This window comes from Hoplias malabaricus, chromosome 11 (assembly GCF_029633855.1).
Source record: "Hoplias malabaricus isolate fHopMal1 chromosome 11, fHopMal1.hap1, whole genome shotgun sequence".
NCBI lineage: Eukaryota > Metazoa > Chordata > Actinopteri > Characiformes > Erythrinidae > Hoplias > Hoplias malabaricus.
This window is the reverse complement of record NC_089810.1, coordinates 32,156,608-32,176,403: the sequence shown is the minus strand read 5'-3', so window position 1 is coordinate 32,176,403 and position 19,796 is coordinate 32,156,608. Positions and strand designations below refer to the sequence as shown.

The following is a 19,796-nucleotide window of genomic DNA, read 5'->3' as shown; positions in this document are numbered from 1 at the left end:
TACTTCTCTGGTATCGGTATACAGTGCAACACTAACTGCTATTACCTGTTATCGCTAACAAAGCTAAATGAGAACAAGCTAACAATGAAAATATAGGGTTTAGGCTTTTCTGAATGTTTAACTGGAACAACACTCAGCTTGGGTGTGAGGTCATTCTCAGCTCCAACATCCAACTTACGAGGTAGGTGGAACTCAGCATAAGTAGATGTTGGTCTTAGATACTGGCACCATATAGACACCAGATTTTACCAGTCCCTTTAAACTTTGATTTGTGTAATTATAAATAATATTAATTAAAATAGAGCTGCTTATACAGTGTCACTGAGTTTTATAAATAATCTATATAGCAACATACAGTTATAACATTACTATTCTCATGATGATAAGAATTTTAAGACATTTGGTAGATACTACTCTCCATGGCAGTATATAATTTTAACAATCGTAAAGGCACAGACAAAAGCAGTGTTCAAAGTGTTGCCCAATGACTCTGGGTGTACAGAGTGGTGGATTCTCCCTCGCAAAATTACAACCCATCTACAATCTATGGGAGAAAATGATACACTAGCTCAGAAAACCTCACATTCATAAGAATGTCATATTCTGGTAGGAAGACACTTTTCAACGTTACATTAATTTTAAAGGAAGGAAAGAGAGGAGTGTGCTCACCTGGTGAGTGTGAAGGAGGAGTACACATGAGCACCACTCCCTGGCCTTCTCGCACTGACACAGCTCCTCTTGCTCGAGTACTGAAAGCCCCCAGATCTGTGGAAAAACACACACAGACACACACCATGTTAGAAGGTGGCAGAAAGACATAGCGGGGCAGAAAAGATGGAGCTAACCTGCAGATTAAGGGTCAAACCTTGCATATGAGCCTGGCTGATGAGTGCCAGAGGCCCGGACAGATTTAGTATCTGTCACTAGAGCTGTGGGCCCCCAGTGGCTCTGGCTCAGGCTCCAAAACTATCTTTTAAAGCTGACCTCCAAGCACTGGCAGGAACGAAGGCCTAGCGGTAATTAAAGCAGTTAACCTTGCCCCCAGCCATCACTCCCATGAGTGCTATCCAAACACCAGAGCGGACATCGTTGAGAAGTAAAGAACATTTTTTTCTCTGTTGGAGCGTCAAAGAACTTTTGGGCATTGGTATGCATGTGTGTGTTACATTCTTGCCAACAAATCTAACCAAAAAAAAAAAAAAAAAAAAGAGTAGATGTTCGGTGTCTGAAGTTTGTTCACTCGTGCTATGAGGCTAATGTAGCTAAGAAGCTAATGACAAGTTTTCCCCTTACCAATTAGCATTGCTAAATCTGCCTAAAAAACTGTCTAAAGCCTTGGCTAGAGTACACTGCTTTGAAATCCTAACAGATTATGCAAAACTGCGTATTTTTGGGCTCATGTTTGTAGTTTTCTTATGAAGGGAATCGTCACATCAAATCAAATCAAATTTATTTATTTACCGCCTTTTACAACTTACATTGTCACAAAGCAGCTTCACATAATTAGTGTCAGAACAGAACATTTAAATCAAAGCCCAATGCCAAAAAGCCGAAGGCGACAGTGGCAAAGAAAAACTTCCTTGAGGCTGGAGGAAGAAACCTTGTGATCCTCCTCTGATCAAGGTACAGACTGAAATTTAAATTATCACCAGTTAAGTGTAATTATGCTACAGTGCAATACTACTACTACTACTTCTACTAATAACAATAATAATAGTGACATCAATCTGGGGGGATCATACACTCAATGTCTTGATGCACTATTTTAGCACTAATCGTTGCTTTAGGAGTCATATGCGTAAATTAGATGTGAATAATTCATTTTGAATAAAAATGTAGACCATCAGTATAAATATGTTAAATTATTTTCACTGGAAAGAGATAAGGAAGCAAACCTTAAACACTAGCCATGGCTGTCTGAATGTAATCATGGATGAAGCACCTCACTACAACAGTTCTGATCTGGGCTGGATGGCCTGAAGAAAGGCTGCTTCCATAACACAACACTCTTCCACATCATACAACAGCAGAAGCAACTACGAGAATTTTATTTTAGTCGACTGGGAAACTGATGGCTCTGCTTGTGGCAAAATCAGTAGACTGCAAAACTAGCACAAACTCGCTTGGCTTGCAGAACAGTCAGTTGCCCTGTAAATTCTCAAAAACCTCTGGATGGAAACCTTTCTCTCACACCATGATCTCCAGTACACAGGGAAAAAATGTGCTACAAGAAGAATAGCTTCTCTCTCTCTCATCTCCCAAGAGAAAAGCAAGCACCAGACACATCGGGAGACAGAAGGCCAAATAACAGTTCAGTGTTTCACACATTCATCATGCCTTCTGGGCTTGTTTTATGACGGCCATTGAATTAATCTGATTTTTGAAATGGTGTGAATTTGTCTCCTGGGATATGATGGCTACATGTCCATCACAGGCTCTGGCATGAGTTACTCTCTGCTGGTACCATAATTAAATCTGGAGGGTGGAGGGGAGAAGGACTGGGGGATGGTGCCTGGTGTAGGGGCAGAGTATGAAAGGCTGAGCAGGTGGAAATCCTGCAGTTAATCTGCCACAACAAATTATATTTGCATACATCACCCTAACCAATCACAGCAAAAACTAGAGAAAACATGTTGCCATTGGCTGCCTGCCTTCTCCATGTCAATGAGTGTACATTTCAGTATCACATGAAAGCCTGTGTTCAAAATATCAATCATTCATCTAAACGGTTGCCCTCTTATTGGAAGATTGCTGGGTTAGTCCCCGGTGATGCCTCAGCCATCTGTGGCCAGGAGAGAAAATAATTGAGCTCACTGTGCAGGATGGTCTTTCCTCTGCTCCCAATGCAGATAGGTACCTTAACACAGTTGCCAGTCAGTGTCCTCCTCCAAACATGTTGAGATGTTTGATGATAGAGATCAGCAAATTTCAGACAGATAAATTTCATAATACTGAAAGAGGACACTGAGAAAGGGTGAATCCCAGCTCATCCCTACAACTTAGCTCTAATCCTTCATTATTACCAGGGGTAGGGTGTCTCAGTTTTTGATGGGAGTCAGGGGTATGTCAAAGAGTTAAGTCTATACAGTCCTTAAAACAAAGATTTTGTGGAGGTATACTATGCAAAAATCCTGTGAGATGCTATAAAAGCAACACAAGTAACCCACATAAGACTAGTATATTCTCCTTTACAAACTATGATAACCCTTGTATTATCTTAGTTCAATGTAGTTTCAATGCATTATGACCCTTTTCTTAACAACAAACAGAGAAGTAGTAGTTTGCTAATCCCAGCCACAGATGCCCTGCCCACAAGTTGACAGAGTCTGACACGCTCAGTGGGTTCATTTGGCCTCACTGTCAGGATTCTGCCAGTTGCATGATTGGTTATCTGACTCTTTCTACACATCATGCCAAAATAGCTGACTTGTGATTGGTCTTTTTATGTGACAGTCAAATTCCTTTTACTGCAGTAGTAGGCACTTCCTGCCCATGTTAAATGGCAAACAGTTCTAGACTCATTCTAGAGTGTATGGCAATGCAAGGCTAATAGATTGCAGGCTAATAAAGATAAATACAATTCCAGTTACACCTTAAATGAGAAGTAGGGGTAAAAATAAGATTTGGGACTCATCCAAGTGTAGAAGATACATGACCTTCAAGTGGAATGAAACATGAAGGTCATCAAATAGTAGAATTTTGAATTGAAATGTAAAAGTTTCCATTTGGGAAAGCAGGTAGTGTCGCAGTCACGCAGCTCCAGGGACCTGGAGGTTGTGGGTTCGATTCCCGCTCCGGGTGACTGCCTGTGAAGAGTTGGTGTGTTCTCCCCATGTCCGCGTGGGTTTACTCCGGATGCTCCGGTTTCCTCCCACAGTCCAAAAACACACGTTGGTAGGTGGATTGGCGACTCCAAAGTGTTCATGGGTGTGAGTGTGTGAGTGAATGTGTGTGTGTTGCCCTGTGAAGGACTGGTGCCCCCTCCAAGTTGTATTTCCGCCTTGCACCCAGTGATTCCAGGTAGGCTCTGGACCCACCATAACCCTGAACTGGATAAGCACTTACAGATAATGAATGAATGAATGAATGAATGAGAGTTTCCATTTGGACTCAACCACCTAGCCTTAAATAATATGGTAATGGCATGCACAGAAACTCTCAAGTCCCCCATTAGGTAGATAGAAAATGAAATGAACACAAACTGTGCAGAACATCTGCAATCAAAAGCCCACGTCCAGCCTGAGGACAGCGATTCTGTCACCATTCTTTGCAGCCAGTGAGTAAACTGTTTTCAAAGGTCAATTATGACTCCGTTCGAGCATGCAGACTCACGGTTCTCAATTACAGAGGCCAAATGGAAATGGGTTGTAAACAACATTTATGAAGGTCAAAGTATCAACACAGGCACCAATTATGCTTTGCTGTACGAGGGAGAGCAAACACATTTGAATGGTGCCCAAGTGCTTCGTTCAACTCTTGCTTGGAAATTCAACTTTTTTCAACTCAGCTTCATTCATAGGCGTAGGTCAGCGAAAAGTCAGAGGCTAAACCTGCCTCATACACTCAGGATCAAGAGGCGAAACAAACAAAGTTGACTCATTTACACTCAGTGAATGCCAGCGTGAGTGGCAGTAGAACTTGTGACAGCTGCACAGTGAAAAAATAGCAGTTTTTTGTTCTAGCTGCTGTAAGCCGTGTGAAAGAGCATTGGCAGAGGCAGACGTGTTGGTAATTAATCTCTTTTGCCGCTGCATTGTGGGCTTATATCGAAAGCAGGAGCTTTCAGAATGTCTACGGTGCTACTATTCCTGAGCCGAATGTGGGTGGCGTTTGATTATCCCCTTTCAGACTAATATGAGGCAATTTTAATTTTGCACACCAGTGATGTCACACAGCAGGGGGCCCATGACAAAGTGCCAACCAGGGGCAGGTTTCTGCTCATCTAGCACTTCCATGCCTCCCTTCTTCGCTCTCCAATTTCCCCTCTCTTTTTTCACCTTATCCTTCCCATTTTATCCATTTCGATCCCATTGTCAGCTTTTTATTCTGTCCTTTTATACACGAGTTAATTTCTAGCTTTCAGTAACAGGTTAGGTTTGTTATATTACAACACACAAATTAGGACAAAACATTTTTATATTTATGGGATTCTAGCAATAGCTTAGCTTCTTTTAAAGAAAATATTAACCATATTTAAGTCACCCTCTAGTAATAATATGCATGGACCTTTAACCTTTGAAATATACTAGCCCCTGAAGCTTGAGCTTACAAGCTTACATTTGACTCTGCTTATCACACACACAAATCTCTCTTTCATTTCTGTTTTACTAGCAGCTGCACACTACACAATGGCAAGAGGTAATTTTGGAGCAATTCAGCCATAGTTCCAAAGTTGTAGGTGACCACCCAACACAGTCTGGGGTAAGTCTTAAAAACAAAGCCCAAAGTTCAAATTACGTTCCTATAGCCTCCTTTCTTTGCAGGCTTTCACTGTCAACCATGGCTATGGCTGCGAATCTCCTCTCCTGTGCCTGTCTTGCCACCCCGTTGCTCTTTCTCATGTCTGGGCTCTTGCAGACACAAAGCTCTTCCCTGCAGAGGTCATCGATGCTGTTTCGGTCATGTAAGGAAAATGTAGACACAGAAGCCTCACACAGCCAGTGGCGGGGAGTCTGTGATGCATTGTCAGCTACCACAATTCACTGGAACTCTGCAAAACATGCTTCACCCCTGGACAGCTCACCACTGCTCGTTTAGCAAACCTTCTGCAGATAAAGGTCTTCAAAATTCTCTCCTTTGTCTTCTTAATAATAAAATGGAAATCACCCACACAATGTAAGTTAACAGGACTGGTTCCTTAGGTTTGTTACATAAGAAACCATTTTGGCTTGAATCCCCCATATAGCAGATACAATTGGGCCAAATGAGTTTTGACACTTACAGATCAGTTACGGCACTGGTAATTGTTGTGCAGGCTGGACATGTGCCAACTTTCAGGAGCTGGGCTTGACTCGGGTTATGGCACGGGGTGCGCTGACCAGGCATGGTCCAAATGTCTATAATCTATAATAACACAAATGCTCATTTATTCATTAATTGTCTTTAACTGCTTATCCAGTTCAGGAAGTGGTGGCTCATGAACAGGAACACACTCAGAATGGGGCACCAGTCCATAACAGGGTACCACATACTCACACAGTCACTCAGACCTAGGGACAGTTTTGAACATTCAATCCACATACCACTGTGTGTTTGGACTGTGGAAGGAAACCTTAACACCCAGAGGAAACCCACATAGGAAACGGGAGAAAATTGTAGTCTAGATGCAGTCTAGAGAGTTATTCAAAAATTATAATACATTATTTCATTCCAATAACCTCCAATAACCTCCACACAAACATATACTCATAGACTCTGAGTATAATCAGTATTTCTCCATGCCCCATTTTCCCTTCTTTTAAATGAGAATGAAGCTTCTTCATGCACAATTGGGCCTGACAGTGCAGTAAAGCACTCTACATGGCATATAAGGCCTGAACAAAGGTCCAAACCTTGGGGTCAAAATTTCAACATCAATTTTCTGTCAAAGGGTGTGGTTATAAACAACCTCATTGTATGCTAATTTACTCTGAGGGTATTCATATGGGAAAGAGAGAGGCTGGAATCAAAGGCAGAACAGAGTCTGTTGGTAGAGTGGGTGTTCAGATATTAGGGTTAGGGCTGGGGTTACCAACACCATTCTCTTTTGTGTAAAATAAGACAATGGGCCACCTTCACCTAGATTGTAATATACTGCAATTCAATGTGTGACTGGGCTACTCTGTTGTCCCTAGTGAAATGGCATTGCTCGGGATCACTGCTCACACCTCCTCTGGTATGAAAATGTGAAATTAGATTTCAAGCCAATTAATGTGACAGTTGGGTAAGGTTAGTTAAGTTTAATTTACCTACACATTATTATTGACCTGCAATCCAAAGACTGCATTTAGCAGAACTTCAAATTTTAGACAACAGGGTGTGTCACAGTGTGTCATAAATCACAGGTAAGATGCAGTTTAAGCAAACCTAAGACATTAAATACACCAAAAAGCCATAACATAACACTACTTACATTTCATAATTTTACAATTGTAAACAGTAGTTTATTTGTTGTTTTTCTGAATATGTGCTAGCCTCTTTCACCCTGTTCTTCAATGGTAAGGACCCCCACAAGCCCCCTGCTTGTGTACCCTGTGTATAGTCAATCAGACACATTTAAGCTGGTCTTCTTCACACTGTTGCAAAAAATCTAAAGTCACATGTCCATAGTAGAGAACTTCAGTGTTCATTTCCTAAACAGAAAGCACATAGTAATGTCACTGGATGTGAGCAGAGATGTCGTGCCAAGGAACAGGGACATAAAAGTGTAAGTGGACTCGTAACAAACTGTGGCAAATAAGAAAATGTACCGGTTGGATCTAAGAACATGACATGGTGATGCACCACTGCTCGCTGAAACTGTCTTGGCATTGTTATTATTCTCCTCCTGATTCTGCTATTCACAGTAAAACAAAAGGCTGTGTTTGGCCCTAGTGCTGGATCATGTGGACACAAGCACCTATAGAGGCGTAAGCAGGGTCCTTGGTTCTTCAGACTGTGAATGCAGTACACTTTTAATTCGGCTCAATGCTGCATGGCTGGGTGCTCCTGAATGAGCGTGAGCACATCCCAGAAGATAAGCTTGCCACTCTTTCAGCTGGAAATGGGTTAACACTCGTCGCCTCGAAGATGCTGTTAATCTAAGGCTTTTCATACCCAGAGCGTCTGAGTGGCGAGGAGCCCTGTTTACGCCACAGTTTTGTCAGGCTAAAATGTTCATTTGAAGCATGAGTACACACACAAACACGCGCTGGGTCCAACACGCAGGCGAGGGAATTGGAACGCCTCTCCCTAGAGATGTGTCAGCGGACACGCTGGCCATGTTTATTAGTGCAGGCTAGGGGCGCCTCACGTCATGAAAGGGACAGATCAAAGCTCCCTTCTCCATGAAATGCTCTGGCTGGAAAGGAATATAAAACGACACTAAGACCTCTGAAGCTGAAAAATATGTAAGAGAGGGTGGGTTACATGAGAGTTGCCCAAGCAGATCTTCTTTTGTTTTTTTATTGGTACCGATAAAGTAATGTTAGTAAGTAACATTATTTTATTATTTATTTCAAGGGAGGATATTAATACAAAACAAATCAAAGAATATGGCAAAAATGATGATGGAGTAGCTCAAGGGATTCTCATAATACATTGCTTAGTTTGCTTACTTTGCATGGTACTAATTTGCTTGATTTTTGATAAACAAAACAAGAACAGAATCAGTAGAACTAAACAACCATACTGAGAGCTTATTGATGGCTTATTATACTTTACCCTGAACTGTACCAAAAAAAAAAAAAAAAACATTAACTGAAAGAGAAGAAAAACCATGAAGAATAGTCAGTTTAAAGACCCAACTCCAGTGAAAATCAAGTATTTAGCAATATTAGCATGTATGTGTTGTGTTGTTAGAATTCTAGGAGCTACATCATGAGAAACATAAGCAATCAGCGCTGTGACTGGGAATTCAGTTTGAAAGTGAAGCTTCCCAAAGATGCCAAAACATGGATTCAGTCATACAGGGTTCATACGTCACACACCTATAAAAACCAATTGCTTCAATATGAGGAGAGGGGAGGAGAAGTAGGTGGAGTCAGAGGTCGAGACTAACAGAATATTCATAGATTTGTACATTCTGAATGAGGTTTTTTTTTTTTTAATCTTGGAAATAACTTCTAAATATAAATGATGAACATGAGTTTATAAACTGTTAACTGTTTAGGGGGGTAACTTTAAAGGGTACAGTTTTATATTAAACAGATTTTTATATGGTTGAGGTTGCAATGTTGGATTATCAAACCAGTCAAATCCTCCAAAATCAGAGGAGATGTGTGTCTTGTTGGAATTTAGAGTTCATAAAATACATTTCTGTAAACCAGATGAATCCATGCAAATTTAATACTGGCTGACTGTATCGGACAGGCCCTGTTTGATAAAACAGAACTCCTGTAATATAACACTCTGTAGAAAATTTTGAGCAATGACTATTTGGATAGACAAGTGTTACACAAAATGCTGAATTCACACCAGAGTATCCATGCAATATTACAACAGAAACACAGGCATCATTACTGCACTCATTTAAGGGCTCTTTCCTGGCAGATATTTGTGGTACACTGTGGTCTGTGAAGGGGAAATGGACCTGGTACCTTTCCACAGGATAATATTTCATGTCATATTCTTGGCAGCTGCTCATCATATGCTATGGGATATTGAATTTACTGCTCACCAGCTTGTGCACTGTGAAAGTGATTGCAGTTTTCCAGCACTATAGCTGCTGGGACAGGATGGATATGGGCCAGGGTGTAATGTATGGCCTTAGGAGGATGATTTCTTCTAACAAGCTGTCACAAAGGCTTGGTAAGAAATGGCAAGCTTCTGGACCCTCTTGTCATGAAGCTGGCTATTGATTTATCAGTCCTTGTCACTGCTTCTTCCCTGTTCTCCATATCAGCGTCTTATCCACCTTTGTCAATTCACTCACGGCTTGTGAATCATAGCTAATCAATGCAGCCTGCTGTAGTCTAAATGGAAAAATAGATTTTCTCTTGTTGTCCCTATGTGGACGATGGAAAAATAAATGAAATATATAATGTTTCCTCTGACAGTGAGAGTCCTTAAATGGTGAATAGGGTTAATAGTTTTCAGTTTTTCAACACTGTCATTCTTTTTTTTTTACCCTCCCTTATCTTAATATCAAGAGTAAATGGCAAAGACTGCTGGTCTTGATACAACGGAGGTAATTTAAACAACTGTTAAGAAACCCAAGGCGTGGCTTTTATGTGAGAAGCTGCTGCAGAGAAAACAGAGCCTTCATCTGGAAGTCAGGAAAGAGATTAAAATCTGTTGACTTGTTAGATGTTTTTCCCTCTACACTTTGTACTCTCGTTTTCTTCTTAGCACTCAATCTGTAATGTGAGACACAACTACAGCAATCAATATTCATCCATCCTCAGCGATATGGAGGGAAGGAGAAAAGACAGATGGGCTATACAACGTGAATCTGTCCAAGTTGAAACTGTTCTCATTTGGGTAATCATCTGTCAATCTCAGAAAATTGCTGTACACTGTATATCTGTCTAGGAGAGTATTCCTCTAAAATCCATTCACTAATGCGGCTGAGGTTGCAGCAATTGAGACACCTGAAATAAAAACTAACAATGAATGTTTTACTTTTACAACTCAAATGATCTTGACCATTGGTCTCACCAAATTTAGGCTCTGGCCTCCACCAAGTCCAACTGCTTAAATCATTTTCAATGTTGGAACATAAGCTAAAATATATAAAAACAACAAAAAAAAATAGTAATCACATATCAAAACAATATTTAAGTATGTCTCACAATGTTGTAGTTCTGCATGTGCAAAACCGCATGTAGAACACAACACATTTCCATTTCACAAAGGATATTTCTCTCTGTGTAAAAGTTAGCTACTGCCATTGTACAGATGGTACAGATGTTCAAACAGGACAGATGAAATCTCATGTTTGACTGTCACAAGCAGGTGAGGTTTTTTTTATTTGTTATGATTAATAATGATTTCATAATTACTAAGTGAAGAAGACTTACAAAGACAGTTCTGTAGATTAGAGTTATAGTTAGTGTTATGTTTAGAGTTAGGGGCATTTTCAGAGTCATTTTTCCATGCTGGATCAGCATCAGAAAATCACATGTACATTCAGGATTGGCGAATTGTATTTTGCACAAACTGTGTGAATCCTGGGTATGGTCTTTTACATACCAACTTCACATTAATGTCTAGCAGTATAAAAAATGTAAGCTGTCTCAAGAGAGACAGGTGCCATTTTGTAATGGTACCTTTTGCTCTCACTGTGGTGGTACTCTCAATTTTTGTACCTTTGCTTACAGCACTTAAAGTTGTGTTGAATTCGTACGCTGTTGTTGCTGTTTTACACAGTTCTACAATGAAATCTTATGTTCACATCTCTTTCTGAAGAATGAAATATACCTTATAGGGAACACAACTGGACTTTAAAACCACTGTACATTTAAAGGTATTTTTACACTGTATGTACATTTAGTGACCAATAATGTACCTCAACCATACCTTTTTTCTGAGAGCGTAAGGATGAGTGTGTGAATCACAAATCTGTAGAACTGAATTAAATTAGACTTGTGTCAATGTTGATTTTAACAAACAAAGACAAACGAATGTGCTAGTAACATTAATAAAATGTTCATGTAAAATCCAGACGGGTCCTACAGAAGCATACTAGTAAAAACCCAACTTTTTGTCATTGTCAGCTCTACGAAGCCAGCAGCAGGTAAGTAGGCTATTAGCAATTTAACAACCTCTCTTGTAAAAGACAGACAATGGCCATATGTTGTGTCTTAGCAGTAATGGATGGAATAGAGAGGGGGTGAAAAAGTGCTTTCCTCAGCTGATGCTCCATACAGAGCAGTAACTGATGTGAGCTCATGGATCAAGCTGCCACTGACACACTGTCACAGCAATCCAAACCCTTCAGAACAGAAAGAGTTCAGAGCTTACTCCAGTGTTTCACAGCCTGCAGCTATAAGCATGGTGTATATAAATAAGTGTGTTTGTTTCAATATCAGGGTCTACACTCTGTCTCTTTCTCTCTCCCTCTCCCTACACAAACACACACACACACACATACATACATACATACATACATATATATATATATATATATATATATATATATATATATATATATATATACTGACTGTAAAGTTTGATGAAGAATTGCTATGTATTTTCTGGGTTTACAGTGACCACTGTGTACTTTTTAAAATAATAATAATAATAACAACAACATTCACTACAAATATCATTTGACCAGGGCTACCAGAATTTTCACATACATAAGCACACAGTCTCAGTCTCATTTTGCCTCATTTAATATAGTCCTCACATCTACTTGTAGTCTATATTGAATTTGACAATAATATTGGTTTCAACTCCAGTTCTACCTGGCTGAAGTTAACAGCCTTTTTAATTAGCATGAAAACTTTCATTCTTGTGGTCACACTGATGTTGTATAAATCTGACAAGTTTTATTTATTTTTGGCTCTAGCACAGTGGAGCTGCTCTCCTGTTGAATGATGTGTTTCAAGGACTTCTGGCATGTGTGTGTTTGATGGTCAAAAAGAGTGGAGCTCATGAACGGTGAGAGAAGCAGCGATGCTGTCTCTCCCTCTGAGGCTCGATTGCACAGTCACATCCTCCTGCTTGTCTGCTGCGAGGGGGAAGGATCTCGCGAGGGAAGCCGGATCAGAAGAGTCCCTTCTGCCTGGAGCCTTCAAAGCCTGGCCTGCAAACTAGCCCGAGTCTAGGAGTTCAGCTTCTCAGAATTTCAAAACAAAGAGAGGCAAAAAAAAAAAAAAAAAGAGGTCCAACAGGGAAAGGTTGGTAGGCACAGTACACGAGCTGTGGGCAGAATGCTGAAACCCACGGCTGTTGTTTTGTTCCTGTCTCTCTTCTATCGTTCTTTTTTTTTTCTTTTCTTTTGCCCTCCCCACCCTTGTGAAAATCCCGGGGTGGTGGATACTCACTCCACTTCAACTGGTTTCCCTGGCAGAGTGCTTTTTGGGGGGATTGATCCCTCTACAAAGGATGACTGAGGCATCAGCTGCCAGGATCGGAGGACTGGGGCATTCTTGAAAAACCACAAACAGGATGACCATCAGTGAGAACATGGCCTACCTCTTCAATCAAAGACACCGGATGAAAAGTTGCAAGCTAAATGTTGCCTTCACACAGAGGACCTGTTTGCATCCATTAAGTTGCTGGCTGATTTCATGGCTGTGTGACCCCTGGAGTGGTTTAAGCATGGAAAACAGGTTCTAATGATGAGAATTTAACTGGACAGCTAACTACACAGCTTACAATGTATTGTGAAACATTAGATTTGTAATATTTATTGAATATCATAATGAACAATATTTCCTTCTACAGAAATAACACAATAATGTGGGTCTGAAAGGATATATAAATGTATAGAGAACAATTTGAAATAGATCAACAAAAATTTATATCCCAAGCATCTCTAACAAATAGGATAAGCAGAGACACAGAGAAGCAGAAAATGCAAACAAATAGTATCTACATTTTCTCTTTGCTTTTCTTTCTGTGGAAAATAAACAGCTTGTACCTAATGACTTTGAGTGGAAATAAATAAACAAATTATTACCTCTGACTACTGAAAATGCACACAAGAACAAAAATACACACACAAATCTTGATTGTTTCCCTACCCCAGGTTGTAAATAAAGCCCTGGCTGGTACGTAACCCAGTTTGAGTGCTGTCTCATGTGAAAAGGCTCAGAAATAAAGCTTAATTCATTCTGATCTGACCTCTTGCTGAGTCTGAATGGAGTGCCCGATCAGGCACGGGAGACTGCCCCATGCCAATAAGAGGAAAAGATCCTTGAGTTTCCAACAGAGTGATAAATGGCCACTATTCGTTATGCAGAGAACTGGGAAAGCTCTGCATCCCAATGCCTTCTGCAGGGGCCTTTCTTTTGTCTCTCTGACAGGCTCCTATTCCCCGCCAAGGAGAGCAAAGCAAGGTTACAGCCAGGGAGGAAGCAAGGACGCCAAAAACTGGAACAGGTTGTTCATTGGAAGTCTTGGCAAAGTGGAAATAGATGTGGAAACTTTCCGAACTCCTAACGCACATTCATTTCCAAGCTGGAAAAAATTCACACCTTCAATTCCGTTATTTCAGGCAGAGCCACTTCTTCACACATAGCCAAGTGCATGCTATTGTAAGCCGGAGACCATCCATCAGTTAGACTTGCAGTGTGGTTCCCTACAACTGTGTCTCACAGCTTCCCATCAGTACCACCATGTACCCATCCATCTCACCATTCTCCACTTCAGGACACTTGCTCAGACCCAACTAATGACCCAAGCTGGGCTTTGGCGAACTGTCTCTGAGCACTCACTACTCCTCTGGGATACAAATGTATGGAGCTTCACAACAATAGGACTGAATTTGGCTGCAACAATTCTATCGACTGTGACTATAAAAAGAAGCTTGGGCATCCCAGTCGGTCCTTTCAAACGTACTGAATGATTTACAACTTCTCATTCAATGTTTTTTTCTTTTTTTTTAATTATTATTTTCTACATTGTAAATCAATATTTTTATACTTTAGATTCTTCAAAATATCCACCTTGTGCTTTGATGACAGCTTTGCACACTCTCACCGTTCTCTCAATCAGCTTCATGAGCACGTCACTTGGAATGGTTTTAAGTGAACTGCTGTGGCCGTGAACAGCTCTCGTCAAGAGTTAATATGTAGGACTGCTCACCTTCTTAATGTGTTTGAGACCATAACTTGGGTTGTGCAGAGGTAGGGCTGGTACACAGTTCTATACAGTGATAGCTCTATTCCACCAATGACTTATGAGAAGATGTGTCCAAACTTTTGATTAGTACTGTATGTGAGTACTACTGAGTACCGGTCATGTCAAATCAGTGCCACATTTCAGTTCAGATCACACAATCAGAGCAAAGGCAAGTTAAAACAGACTCATGTGGTCGCAATTTTCAAAACATGATATAGACAATGCTCTTTGCAGTACAGTTGTGTGCCATCAGATTTGTGCATCCTGTTCTCAAGTAGATTTTCTCAAGTTTTATTTAAGCAAAGCTGAACAGAGAACAAAAGATCTCTCAAGCTCATTTAAGGAACACTACATTCACTTTACCTTAAAAGTACAACTTCATTGTGTACTTTGTGAATCATTGTGATGTTTCACTGATGTATAACAAGGAGAAAAAACCCAGTTGTTGTCATTCTAGGCTCAGCACTGTAGAAATAGTGCCAAGGACCCCAGCAAAAATGTGAGCAAATTTAATGAAAGTCATTGACATTGACCATCAACAATAAGTATCTCCATGTAAAGATTTTGGCTCAGGACACAAATCACTATGTTTATTTTGACCTGGGACATTTCTTTCTTGTCTCTTTTGCATATTTTGTCATTACAAATGTGAATGGTACCAATCCCTAATGTTCATGTCACTCTAAAATGTCCTGTAATATAATACACTGCCTGCACTCGAAATACAAGTCCACTCTGAACAAAATACCACTGAATTGCAAGTCAAATTGTTAGTTCCATTCCCTCTCACTGTATATTGTCAGTTACCTACACATTTCACAGGGCTGTTTTACAGAAATCTGGGTGACGACTAAATGAACAAACTGAGGGCAATAATGGCAACTCTCTGTGAAGAAGGATCCTTGTGATTTCAAAATGGAATCCATCTTCCTTGGGCTAACAGACATTTTCCACACAGAAGATTTGGTTTCATGAGTCTGCTGAAATCAGAAAGCAGCAGAGAGAACCCTCAGTGGTGGTAGGAATATGATAGCAGGTGCAGTGAGCTCACAAACTCATAAGAAGACTTATGGGGAAATCTCGGATGGCTTAGAGATCTTGTCTTGTCTATCCATTTCTGGGGGTGGGCAGAAATGAAAAGGCGGGTGTGTACATCCTCTGTGTAGGCATGAGATGTTGAACTCTACACCTCTTCATATCAACCCCAGAGCCCCTGAAAGCTGTGAGGAGGCTGGTAATGATGTGGTTCCTAACCACAGCTAAAATACATTTGCTGCCTGTACGCACATGGCCGACTCGCCATGCGAGAAGAATGTGTTACATCAAATGCTACACCATGTTTTCTCCCTTCTCCAAAGAAAAGCACTCAGTGCACAAGAAATAGTGAAGCATGTGCTCCCTGTAGACATGCCAATAAGGCTATTATGGCCATCTTCTGGGGGAACAGGAAGGTAAACTAACAATGTGTTTTCCACCAAGCATTGTGCCCCTGGCCCCGTGCTGTACGCTTCCTTGGCTTGTGCTGATGTTTTGGAGCCAAGCCAGGGGATTACCAGGGGAAAGAAATGCGCTTTCTGGTCTCTGAGCCATGGCGCTAAGGGCACTCTCGCAGCTAATAGGGACAATCCCCGGGCCTGTTCTTAAGAAAGCAGCCAAGCGACCGCAGGGCCAGCCTCACTTCATCTTCCTTCTGAAGCAGCCTAGCGTATCTTAAATTAAGCAGATACAAAGAGGCAGCTTCCAGCTAAATGTTTATGTTTAAAAAAGGGCTAATCTCCAGCATGTGGCGTGTGACTGGTACACTGTGAGGGATATAACAGGAAGCGGCAGGAATCAGCTTTTTCTGCAAGCTAAAAGAGGATCACAGAGTTTTCAGATAACATCTTAATCACCAGGTGGGATTTTCACAGCATGAACATATCTGATAATTGAAAAACAAATGAAAACAAAAGTGGAGACTATCTGCAAAACATTTTTTTTACAATTCAAAATGTTTCTGCAGTTAGTTCATCTTGAAACCGATAGCACTGCAGTTACAATCTTTCTCTTAGGACCTAATTTAGAACAAACCCTGTTCATAACACACTACCCAGCTGCGTCTCAAACAGCCCAAAACAAACAGCAGATACTGCTACTCACAGGCAAACTGCAGGAGGGCTTCTCGACTCAGGACGGCACCAACACTGTTCTCCGCTCTGCACTGGTACTTCCCAAAATCGATGGCTTCGCTGGCATTGTTTATTATCAAGTTCCCGTCAATCAAACTGTAGCGGAAATCTGCCTCTACATCCACATCTGTTCCATTGATCAGCCAACTGCAAACACAAAAAGGTGGTAAAGAATATACAGCACATTTGAAACCAATCCTGAAAGCAACAGGATGATCCTAATTGATTTGCATAATCATAAACATAGCTATTCCTCATGCTTTTATTTTATACTTCACTGATGCTAAACAGGTATTTTGCATTGAATACTCAGGGCCCTGATTGGAGGCATTAAAAGCCTAGACAGTGATATTGATCTAAATTACGAGCCATGATTAAACCGTATCAGTGTCTGCCAGTTTGGTGAAACACTCAAGACAGGATCAATTAGTCTGGGCGGCCCCTTTATTCATTCTATACAAGTTCTGTGATTTATCCAGGAGGTAGCCAATAGATCAAGCATTTGAGAACCTGAGGTGCTCTCCAGTGCCCTAACATGTACCATCAAATGCATGCTGAACAGGAACATGCACAGAGAGATCTCAGGTCCTTGCCCCCATGGTCTTGGATCTGACCCTGTGCCCTCTTGGTCACTGTGTATTAGTTTTTAATATGGTTAGCCATCCTTCAAGGTCTGTTTCAGTGAATTCATCTTTGACTCAATACTGGATCAGAGCTAGTGGGTCAGTTCAGGATGCATCATTTTCATCGCTCTATACTGCCCCCTGTGTGTAGAAAGGATCCTTCTAACCTGATGAAAATCCAGAGTGCTGGGCTTTCAACCGAACATTTCACCCTCTGCTCTGCCCCTCCTCTATCACATGATGCTACCAAGTTGGGATAACATAAGCTAATACATGTTTTTCCAAAACAAGTGTAGCCAGCAACTGATTCTTTTGAGGCCGCTAGTAATGTGACATCATTAAACAACTCAGTGTGCTTGGAGGAGTACACTAAGAGTCACATCTGCTGTGCTGATTGATGCCAGCCTCTGGCTCCTTCAAAGAGAGCAAGGTCAGAGCGGGTTTTTTTAGGTTACATTATAACTGTGGTGTCAATAATATAATGTGTCTAATAACAAGTAATTAGTAATAAGTAAGTACAGAGTAGTTGGTCTCTTGAGATCTTAAATAGAGCTGCAACTCCAATAAGATAGTGGAAAACATTATCTTTGTATGCTGGAGATTGAGGTCCAAATCCTGGGGCAATAAAACTAGTTCCTTTAACACCATATTGATTATATCATTGATAAAAGTGGTGGATATATAATAAATATAATATCTCAGGTAGTGAACATCTAAAGTATGACATTCTGGTCCTGCTGGATCACTGCCCCAACCACACTTGCATTATCTACTTAAGTGTCACATTCAAATAGTATTGTGCTCATACAACACAGCACCTTGGGCCTATCACAGAGCTAATGTGCAAATGCTAGCGCATGATTTCAAAAGCTCAGACCCCTCTCACTGACTTAATGCCAAATTATGTGAAATGTCAGGGTCTTTTGAGGTCTAAGAATTAAAGATGTAAAACTCAGGATTTAGATTAAATACCATTTATTATCCAATTTAATCATGTCTTATCCATGTTGATGAGATGATAAGGCCTGTACCTGTAGGTGGGAGCCGGGTTGCCTCTTGCTTCACAGTTCATCATGACCTTCTTATCCTCAGACTCCAGGGCAAATATAGCATCGTCAGGCTCCTGGATGAACACTGGCCCAAACTCTTCACTTTCTGGAGACAGAAGACAAAATACAACCCTTCAGATTTCTTTACTAAACTGCATTAGTGCTTTTGAGTCCAGGTATACATTACATATACAAGACTATATCACTCTCACACAAAGACTGCCCCTCACACTTATGGTTACTTAAAGGCGGTGCATTTATGTTTATTTTTTAATCCAAACACAGCCATGTGGAAAATAGGGCAATGCTCATTCTGAGAGCTGGTTTAAAAGTTCAGTTTGTTCTATCAGGACAACTCAACCTTTGTATATGAAACAAAGTTTACAATAAACAAAAACCTTTCCTTGAAAAATGGAGCAGCTGGCTTATGTAGACTGGCTATAATTGGTGATGTGAAACAAGTTACTGACATTTGCTGGAAAAGCCTGCAAATGTGGCATGCCATTTAGGGTAAAACCTTTTAAAGAGGTCTGCCTGGACATGTAAAAATATTACATGTCCACATATCAATAAACTACATGTGTAGGTGGCAAAAACATTGAATACAAATGAGGTTTTAGCATCTACAGAGAGTAATATATGTAGGTCTTAATGTTTTTTACATTTCCGGGTGAACAATTTAAATTTTTTGGAACAGATGGTACACTTTTGGCCAAATTCTGGCACAATTTTGAAATTTGCACTTATTTAAACACATATTAATATATTCATTCAGATAATCATTTATAATTCACATTGTCAAATATTGGCCAGGTAATTATACAGAACTCCAGCAATCATCAGTGAATTGTTTTTTTTTTTTGTAAAAGTGGTGAAGCACCATTCAAAGTTTTTGGGATGAGCTGTGTTTTTTTCCCCCAGAATGAATCAATGATATTTTCATGTCTGAATGCCATCAGATACTTGTAGAAAAGTTCCAGCATGTTGTCTATGGCTACCTAGCAGAGACAACTTAATAAATATCCTTAATTTCATAAGAAACTTTGGAGGAATAATAACCTATTCTGACTATTAGCATCACAACTATTTCATTATGAACAAAATTTGAATAACTGAAAGAATGGAATTCTCTGCTGGACTCTGATATGTACCCTAGCTTTTCCAGCATAGGATAGAATAAATACATCGGCAGGCCAAATCTGACTGACCAGTTCCTCATTCTCATATGCTTTCAGATAATAGGATGAATTGCTCCCAGTGTGTCTTTCAGTGCTAGTCTGCTGTGTTCATGTGCTTTGTGTTCTGGCCTCATGGGTAGCTCCCTAGCACTAGCAACAGGGGCCAGGACTGTCACATGGAACATTGTTTTTGTCCCACTTTCACATGAGTACAGCCTGACAGAAGATAGCCAAGCTTCCTACTGGAAAACACAGCAAAGCATCTCCACTCTGAATCCTGCTAGCGCTCCGCTCACAGCCACAGAGATG

General features: G+C 40.5%; 1 protein-coding gene across 2 annotated transcripts in view; it reads right to left on the bottom strand.

The window, feature by feature from the left end:
• The window catches only part of cntn5 (contactin 5), a 301,937-nt gene that overhangs the window by 115,281 nt on the left and 166,860 nt on the right, over positions 1–19,796 (bottom strand). For both annotated transcript variants that reach the window (XM_066685167.1, XM_066685168.1), the window contains exons 4-6: positions 18,292–18,415; positions 16,609–16,784; positions 670–765 (exon numbers count right to left, since the gene is read on the bottom strand). In XM_066685167.1, coding sequence (XP_066541264.1) covers positions 670–765; positions 16,609–16,784; positions 18,292–18,415 — 396 coding nt within the window. The remainder of the gene's footprint in view (positions 1–669; positions 766–16,608; positions 16,785–18,291; positions 18,416–19,796) is intronic.